The 9,823-nt window shown below is 37.8% G+C and overlaps 1 protein-coding gene across 4 annotated transcripts in view; it reads left to right on the top strand.

Moving 5' to 3' along the window:
- The window catches only part of TENM2 (teneurin transmembrane protein 2), a 1,406,199-nt gene that overhangs the window by 131,855 nt on the left and 1,264,521 nt on the right, over positions 1–9,823 (top strand). The window contains exon 3 of one of the 4 annotated variants that reach the window (XM_006864841.1): positions 1,369–1,371. The exons of the other annotated variants lie outside the window; for them this stretch is intronic. Coding sequence (XP_006864903.1) covers positions 1,369–1,371 — 3 coding nt within the window. The remainder of the gene's footprint in view (positions 1–1,368; positions 1,372–9,823) is intronic. 4 annotated transcript variants of the gene reach the window in all.

The raw sequence follows: 9,823 nt of genomic DNA, 5'->3' as shown, positions 1-9,823 counted from the left end.
TTTTTTTTTTTAATGTTTGCAAATTTGAAAGAGCAACATTTCTAAAGAAGAAAGTTCAATGAGACTGAGCAGATTAAAAAATCGTAAATGACATGGGAGCAGAATCTCAGTGTATCTCAGTTTTGCTTTTTTTTCTTAATTGGAAGGGTGCTCTGATTTGAAAAACTCTAGTTCAATTCTCTGGCGCTCTGGTGGTGCAGTGGGTTATGTGTTGGTGGTTCAAACCCACCATCCACACAATGGGATAAAGATGAAGCTGTCTGTTCCTGCAAAGATTTAGTGTCAGAAACCCAAGGAGCAGTCTTACTGTGTCTTGTAGATAGGGTCGCTATGAGTCAGCATCGACTCAATAACAGTGTGTGTTTTCAATTTTCTAAACGTCCAGGTATTAAAAGCTATGTTGTTGCTGTTATTTGTTGGTATTGAGCTGACACCATAAAACAGAATGAAAAGTTGCCCAGAGCCGTGCCGTCTTCATTAAACTCTATAGATACATTGTTTTAAAAATCATGTTTAATAACGGGAGTCTTAAATATATGATTATCATAATACTAAAATACAGCTGATAATAATATAGAACCAGAGGCAACATTTTAAAATATTACCTGTCACTTGGCATGAAGCAAAATAGTGAAAGGAATAATATTTTCCAAATGGACCTGAATAAAGTCAGAGGTTTAGACTTTGGTAAATTAAGCAATGTTTAATAGTCATTTCAAATAGACTAAAGTCTTTGGAGGAGTAAAACGGTATGGGCCTTATTTCAAAGCTGCAGTTCCAGATTGTAAACTTCAGTGGCGTGAGCTTTACTTACTTATTTATGTATTTTTCTTTCCTTTGGTGGTTTCTTTTCATGTTTGTCAATGCTCCCAGGGGCTATCAAGCAATGACTCCATTCAATAAATACAATAAATAAAATGAAGCGCTAAGCCTTTTCTTTTGGCAAGGGCAGTCTGATTATTACACGTGTAATCTCTAGGCCTTCCGGGAGACATTGGACTTGGTGGATCATCATTTGGTTTTGAGCTGCAGAGTTCCTGATATCAGTACTTTAACTTCAGTTGAATAGCAAAGGCAGTAAAAGGGTAAGAGGCAAACTGTTTTTTCCTTGCTTCACTTCTGCAAGTCTCTCCAGTCAGAAAACTCTTATTTGGGGCTTATTGTTTGGTCATTTATTTTAGCGAAGTTGTTTGTCAAAGATCAAATTGAGTTTATATAATGGATAGGAGGGCTAGGCCACAAATCAAGTATTAAGATTATAAAGAGAATAAATTAAAGCTAATGAAATTGATATCAATTTTCAGCACACAGTCTGATCAGAATGAAAATGCACAGATAAGAATTTCGCACTAAAAAGGGTTTGAGAAGAACGTATGAGGTGATTCAGATATCATTCTGAGTGAGTGGGAAGAGAAAATTTCAAGTATAGGTAGAACCCAGTTTACAATGGTATTCTATTCTCACTCCATTGTAACTTGGTTCTGACCTAATTTAAATACCCCTTTTTTGTTCTTATTTTTTTAAGTTTTCACTGTCATTGTCTCTTGTTATCAGTATCTTTTTAAATCAATTTTTTAAAGTCCAATTTTTATTTATCTCTGGGGCTTGGAAATGTTACATATAAATATTTGTAGGTGAATATCTAAGAATGATCATATCAGAAAAATTACGTGGTACAACACTTGTATGTAGTACATATCGCTAATAATAAGATAAACAAAATAATTTCTTAAAACCCACACAGTCCTAAGCATAGTTCATCATAACTTCAATATGTCATAAATTGGGCACTGCCAGTAATAGATTGGAGTCCTGGTGTGGTACTATAAGATAAGCACAGGATGGTTAACTTCAAGGTCAGTAGTTCAAATCTACCAGCTCCTCCTCAGACATACTATACAGGGTCTTTGTGTCAGAAGCAACTCGATGGCACTTAACAACAGCAACAGTAGTAGATTAGAAGGTGAGAAAGAAATGTGTAGATTTGTAGACGTTATGTATATGTTGTTGTGGTTGTTATGTGCCGTGGAGTCCGTTCCGACTCATAGAGACCCTGTACAGGGTTTCCGAGGCTGTAAATCTTTACGGGAGCAGGAAGCCTCATCTTTCTCCCACAGAACAACTGGTAGTTTCGAACTGCTGACCCTGAGATTAGCAGCCCCATTCATAACCACTACACTACCAGAGCTCCTTTAAGTAAATGAGGAGGCTTCAAATAGTTCATGGAACTAAAAGATAATGGTTTTCTCCTACTAAGTTTTTGATGTATGCCTATACATAAATAAAAATGTCATTTTGAGTATTACTTGATACTGATCAAAAAAACGGCCTAGAAAACTGTTTTTTCCCAGTTTTCCTGAAAATGATATTGAAGAATGTTAAAAAGTCAATCCATTGTCATCCTTTGGATTGGGCTCAGCAACTTTATGCTGTTATAGTTAAATGCTGTTAGGTGGTGCTGTTTAGTGCTGTGTCCTCATGACAATCCTATGTACAACACGGTCCAGTCCTTAACTATCCTCACAAATGTTATCTTTGAGCTCATTGCTGCTGCACCTGTATCAATCCATCTTACTGGGAGTCTATGGTAGTGATGGTTGTGTGTCATGAAGTAGGTTCCAGTTCACTGCAAACCCTGTCAAGAGTTTCCGAAGCTGTAATCTTTATGGGAGTAGAAAACTTCGTCCTTTTCCTGTTGAGTGAGTGGTGGATTTGAACTACTGTCCTTGTAGCTAGCAGCCCAGCTAGTGATCTCTTATGTTGCCAGGGCTCAAATCAGGTATTAAGATAACAAAGGGCTTCTCTGTGGTGTCTGTTGGTGTTATTGTTAAGTATCACCCAGTTGGTTCAGACTCACAGCTACCCTCTATAGGGTGTCCAAGGAATGACTGGAGAGTTAGAACCACCAACCTTGTTGTTGAAACAGACCTTGCCATCTAGTACTTGTCCGGGGTCTACAGGACATAGTAGAAATGCGCCATAGGATTTCCAAGGTTGTAATCTTTATGGAAGCAGACTGCCACATCTTTCTTATGCAGTACACTAGTTTGAACTGCAGGTCTTTGGGTTAGTAGAGAAGTGCTTACCAAATGCACCACTAGGGTTCTAAATAGTTAACCTACTCCCAATTCACTGACAAAGAGTTGATTCCAATTCGTAGTGATTGTTCAGAATAGAATAGCGTTGCACCTTAGGGTTTCTGAGACTGTACGTTTTTATAGGCACAGACAACCTTGTCTTTGTCTCACAGAGAGCCTGGTGAGTAAAAATCAACAACCTTGGGGTTTGTAGCCCAAGGTTTAATTCACTAAAGTGGGGAGAAAAGGCTCATCAACAACAGAGGCTACCAAGTGGTCCCATAGGCCAAGTTCAGCTGTAATTGTTTTATTTGATCTGTGCAGTGTTTTAAGAAAATTTGATTAGTAACCAGCATTTTAAAAGTGGAGCTCTCATATTAGAACTTTTTAGTTTTGACTTATTTTGAAATATTAGTAATGCCTGGCCTAGTTGCCCTCTGGACAAATTGGGTTGAAAGCAATAACTGCAGAGCTCTAGAAGGGACCCTCTCCTCTGATTCATCTGAGTTCTCTCCTGGAATACTCATTCTCTTTTCTACTCACAGCAGGTCTAACTTCATGTATGTAGACACTTGAGTTACCAACCCTGGCTTACATACAGATGTTGTTATTGTTAGCTGCCATTGAGTTAGTACCGACTCATAGTGACCCTGTGTACTACAGAATGGAACACTGCCTGGTCCTGGGCCAACCTCACAATTGTTGCCAAACTTGAGCCCATTGATGCTTCCATATTGCCAATCCATCTCACTAGGTGTCTTCCTCTTTTTCTCTGGTAAGGTGGAGACCTTACCAAACATGATATCCGTCTCCAGCAACTAGTCCCTCCTGACAATATGTCCAAAGTATGAGAGACAAAGTTTGGCCATCTGTCCTCCAAGGAGCACTCTGCATGCACGTCTTCCAACATAGATCTGTTTGTTGTTTTGGCAGCCCATGGCACTTTCAGTGTTCTTCTCCAACATGGTAACTCAAAAGTATAATTTCTTCTACGGTCTTCCATACAAATGTTAGGGAAACCAAAGATAATGCAAGATGGTAGAAAGAAAGCTAGCACTCATCTATCTTAGCTTAATTTAACATATGTTTTCTTCTGTGGCACTGTAGGATCAGCACTAGATTGCAAACCACAAGGTCAGCAGGTCAAACCCACCAGCTGCTCCTTGAAAACCCTGTACAAGGTCACTATGAGTAGAACTGATACAAAGGTACTTAACAACATTAGTGATGTTTACTTGTTTTTTTTTTAGTGGTTTTCCTCATCTGGGATATGGGTTGAATCTTTTAATAGTCAAACTTTAAAACAGTTTTGATGCATTTAAGTTTAAATGCCTCAGATATAATGAAATTAAGTCAAATAAAAGATGTTTTAATTTGGAAAGGAATAAAGCATGTGTTTGTGGCGTGTATTGGGTGATATATTAGCATCATCTTCTGAAGTAGATGCCCTCAGACTTAAAGCTATTGTAATATAAAAATATCTAGGTTGATTTTAAGAAAAAGATAGAGGGAAACATTGACTTTAAGAACTAGAGCTTTTTCCCCAAAATTGAGGAAAACTCCCAGGCTTTTCTAGGAGAAATCCAGTTAAAAAGTTGGGAAAATGACTCAGTACTAATTATCTTCAATTTGAGTCAGGTAAATGGTTTATGGAGTCCATTACAAAAATTGGAAGGCAATAAAGCTAAGTTAGAAGAAAAAAATGCAGCGATGTATACAGATGTCTAGCATGCCAGAAGACAAGGAGCAATGCTGGGTAATGCTGAGTATGTGAAGTTTTGTTGTTGTTAGGTACCATCCAGTTGGTACTCACAATTAGCGAGCGACCTTATGCCCAACAGAGCTGATCACCATCAAGTCCTGCACCAAACACACAATCATTTCCATGGTTAAGTCCATGGCTATTGCCACTGTGACAATCCAGGTCATTGGGGATTTTCCCCTTTTACACTTTATCAAACATGATGCCCATCTTAAGGGACTGGTCCCTCCTAATAATATAGCCAAAAGATGAGAGACAAAGTCTGGCCATCCTGGCTTCTAAGGAGCTTTCTGGCTGTACTTCCTCCAACACCAATTTGTTTGTTTTTTTGGAAGTCCATGGTGCTTTTAATATTCTCTTCCAATAAAATAACTCAGATGTGTCAATTCTTCTACAGCCTTCCTTATTCATTGTCCAATTGCCCCCTGTATATGAGGTTATTGGAAGTACGAGGTTTGGATTAGTAGCACCTTAGTCCTCAAACTGACATTTTTGATCTCTAACACTTTAAAATGATCTGGTGCATCACATTTGCCTAATGCAGTATGTTGTTTGATTTCTTGACTGCTGCTTCCATGAGTATTGATTTGAGCAAAATGAAGTCTTTGACAACTTAAATCTTTTTTCCATTTATGTGGATGTTGTTTATTGCTCCAGTAGTGATGATTTTTGTGTTCTTTACATTGAGATGCAATCCATACCGAAGGCTGTGGTCTTTGATCTTCAGTATTTTAAGTCCTTTTCACTTTCAGCATGCAAGATTGTGTCATCTGCATATGGCAGGTTGTTAATGAGTCTTCCTCCAATCCTGATGCCATGCTCTTCTTCATATAATCCGGCTTCTTAAATTATTTGCTCAACATACAGATTGTGTGAGTATGGTGAGAAAATACAACCCTGGGACACAACTTTCCTAATTTTAAACCATTCAGTGCCCCCCTTGTTCTGTTCAAACAACTGCCTCGTGGTCTCTGTACAGGTTCCTGATGAGCACCATGAAGTGTCCCGTAATACTCATTCTCCACAGTGTTGTCCATAACTTGTGTTGATCCACTAAATCAAAACTCTTTGGGTAGTCAATATATCACATGTAAATATCTTTCTGGTATTCTCTGCTTTCAGCCAAGATACATCTGACAGTAGCAATGATATCCCTTATCATATTACCTCTTTGGAAACCAGCTTGAACATCTGGCAGTTCCCTGTCAATATACTGTTGCAAACTTATAAAAATTATCTTTAGCAAAATTTTACTTGTATGCAATATTAATGATATTGTCCAATGATTTCCATATTCTGTTGAGTCACCTCTGTCTTTGGAATGGGCAAAGATATGGATCTCTTCCCATCAGTTGGCCAAGTAGCTGTCTTCTAAATTATTTGTCATATTAATGAGGGCCTCCAGTGCTGCATTAGTTTGTTGAAAGATTTCAATTTGTGTTCCATCAGTTCCTGGAGACTTGTTCTTTGCCAGTGTCTTCAGTACACCCTAGACTTCTTCCTTTAGTATCCTTGGCTCTTGATCATAAGCTACCTCTTGACATGGTTGAACATCAACCATTTCTTTTCGGTACATTGACTTTGTATTCCACCTATCTTCTTTTGATGTTTTCTGCTTCATTCAATATTTTGCCCAGAGAATCCTTCAATACTGCAATGTGAGGCTTGAATTTTTTTTCAGTTCCCTCACCTTGAGAAATGCTGAGAGTTTTCTTCTCTTCTGATTTTCTAACTCCAGGTCTTTGCATATTTCATGATAATATTTAACTTTATCTTATTGAGTTGCCCTTTGAAAATTTCACCCTATTCTGCAGTGCCATACCAGGACTCTATTGACAAAGGCAGATACCAAGAAATACAAACTAACCTATAATGATTTGAATTGTGTATCTTCATTTTGTTTTGGAAAATTTCTAATTCTCTTCACTTCATACTTTGTACATTCCATGTTCTGATTATTAATGGCTGTTTACAGGTGTTTCTCCTCATTTTGAAATGTGACCCATCAGCAAATGTAGGTTGCAAAAACTACTCCTTTCACATCATCATGACCAAGTCTATGATGTAAGTTGAGTAAGTTGCTCTTTCACAGTTGTACTGTGAGTGGCTTCCAACTTCAGGGGCTCATCTTCTAGCATTATATCTGACAATATTTTGGTGCTCTTCATCATGTTTCAATATCCAAATTTCTGATGTTATCTGACAGTGTTCCACTGTTACTCATAAGGTTTTCAGTGACTATTCAGCAATAGTATATCTCTCCTTCTTGCTAGTCTGTCTTAGTCTAGAAGCTCACCTGAAACCTGTCTATCACGGCTGACTCTACTGATATTTGAATACTAGTGGCATAGTTTCTAGAATCACAACAACATGCAAGTTACCATAATACGACAAACTTACAGATGAGTGGTAGGAACTAAAGAGAATCAAAAAAAGATGCTCCACAAGCAATGAAATGTTCTTTTATAAGTAAATAAGCAAGATATCCAAGTGTTATTCAGGAATGCCTCTCATTAATGGTCTAGTATACTCCCTGTTCTCTTACCAGTCCAAAAATATGGGTGGAGGAGAAAGGATAATTGAAACACAAGCACATTAACTTATGCAAAGTGGTTGAAATATGCATGATTTGGCATTCTTTGGAGAAGAGTAGGTTAGAAGGTAGATTCATGAAGGTTTATAGTATCCTGAGGGAATTAAAAACAATGATGTGACAGCACATTTCCACTTGTGTTGAATATAAAAAGAGGGACAAGTACTCGCATCAAGAGAGGTAGGCCCTAGAGTAGGTTTAGGAAGCATTACTTTATACTGCATTTCATGCAAGAAGTACATTATCACATGTTCATTAATCCAAAAAGATATTTGATGTGAATAAAAAAAATTCAAGAAAATCAATATTTGGATGCTAATTAGCACTGGTTAGACATGCATGTTTTAATGTGCATATGTTAAATTAAGTTCAACTATGTTTTTTGTTGTTTAATGTTGATAAAGAATAGTTAAGAAATCTCAGATGAGGAGACCTATGAAGCTGTCTGCTCCTCTAGAATTATAGTCTCAGAAACCCCGGGAAGCACGTCTACTCTGTTCAAGAAGACCACACGAGGCAGAATTGACTTGATGGCAGTAGATTATTTTTTGTTTTGTTTCTTTTTGGCTTATTATCATGATGATTATTTAGGAAGAAAAGAGTCCTGGTGACGAAGTGGTTAAGTGCTGAGCTTCTAAGTGAGAGGCTGTCAATTCAAACCCACCAGCTGGTCCATGACAGAAAGATGTGGCAGTCTGCTCTATGGAATTACATCCTCAGGAACTCTATGGAATAATACTATTCGGTCCTATAAGATCTCTGAGTCAGAATAGACTACATGGCAACAGGTTGTGTTTTGTTTTCATAAATTAAGGCATAACTACTAGAAGCCCAACATTGTGCAAATTCATTTGTGTGTATATATATGTGTATTTATGTGGGGGAGTGGGGGTGTGCAGATGGATCAGTTCAGAAAAGGATGTTTTTGAAAAAGATTGTTTTTGTTGTCAAGTACTGTAGAGTCAGTTATGACTCAAAGTGACACTATATAGGGTTTCTGAGCAGTGGCTAGGGGGTTTGAACCGCCGAGCTTGTGGTTAGAAGTCCAGTGTTTATCCTGCACAGCCACTCTAGGAATTTATTAAGAAAGGCAGATACCAAGAAATACAAATTGACCTATAATGATTTAAGTTGTGCAGCCCCCAAAATATATGGTGATGTCCTAATGCCCCATACCAATAATTGGTTCCTAATTGGAGCCCTAAGTGGACTCTTCATACCATATAAGCAGTATCCTTATGAAGAGAGATGAGACACAGACATATGCAGGGATAAATACCATGTAATCATGGAGTCAGAGATTTGATTTTTGTGTAAAGAGCCAAGGAAATCCTGGAGATACCAGAAGCTGGAAGAGGTAAGGAAGAATCTTCTCTTAGAGTGTTTGCTAACACCCTGAATTTAGACTTGCCTTTAGAACTGTGGAGTAACTATTTGTTTAGGCCACACAGTTTATGGTAATTTGTTACAGCAAACCTACAATTCTAATACCTCCCCAAATTACTGGGAAATGGTAATATAAGGTACAATATGAATACACATTGTGTAGTGAGCTCTTTCAGGATATGAGGAAGAGAGACCCGTGTTGACTATGTTGATCTCCTGTTGACTCAAATCCTTTCTGGTTATCTTAGACCAAGAAGTGTGTCCCTTAAATACTCAGGTCACTTGAACCAGTTATGCAATGTCAGTTGCCAGAGTGAACTCGGACTCAAAGTAACCCTGTGTGTGACAGAGTATAACTGTGCTCCTAGGGTTTTCAGTGACTGGTTTTTAGAAGTAGTATACCATGGCTTCCTTCAGAGGGGTTTTGGGTAGACTCAGGCCTCCCACTTCTGTTTATTAACCATTTGTATCACTTCAGGACTCCTAGTTAGGCTATACCAAGGACAATTTTCTGTTTTCCAAAGGAAAATCAGAATCTGAATGAAAGGACACACTTCTTGTCAATTCCAACATTTCGTTTTATTTCCCAGAAGATGCAGCCTGAGCAGCCACTCTTCTCTTGGGATATTTGAATAATTGATTATTTTTCAGCAACCTGTTAGATTCTCTTTCTAAATGGTTATTGATCTTGAACACCTGTGCTAATCATACCTTAGTATTTTTTGGTACAGTTCCTATTTTCCAGAACAATATAGTCTCTCAGTTCCCTTGTTAACTTTCTTTTTTAATACATATTATTGTTTCTGCTGTTAAGTGCTGTTGAGTCAGTTCCCATTTGTAGAGATCTTATGTAGGGTTTCCAAGGAGTGACTGGTAGGTTTGAACCGCCAACTTTGAAGTTAGCTGTTCAGGACTTATCCTACTTTATTATTTATTGAAGAAATCAAGTACTCCAAACTATCTATAGGCAAGTGCCTATTTATTCAATAGAGGAAAAATAATTTA

Source organism: Chrysochloris asiatica, unplaced genomic scaffold, assembly GCF_000296735.1.
Source record: "Chrysochloris asiatica unplaced genomic scaffold, ChrAsi1.0 scaffold00071, whole genome shotgun sequence".
Classification (NCBI taxonomy): domain Eukaryota; kingdom Metazoa; phylum Chordata; class Mammalia; order Afrosoricida; family Chrysochloridae; genus Chrysochloris; species Chrysochloris asiatica.
The sequence above is the reverse complement of the archived record's forward strand: the minus strand, read 5'-3'. Positions and strand labels throughout refer to the sequence as shown.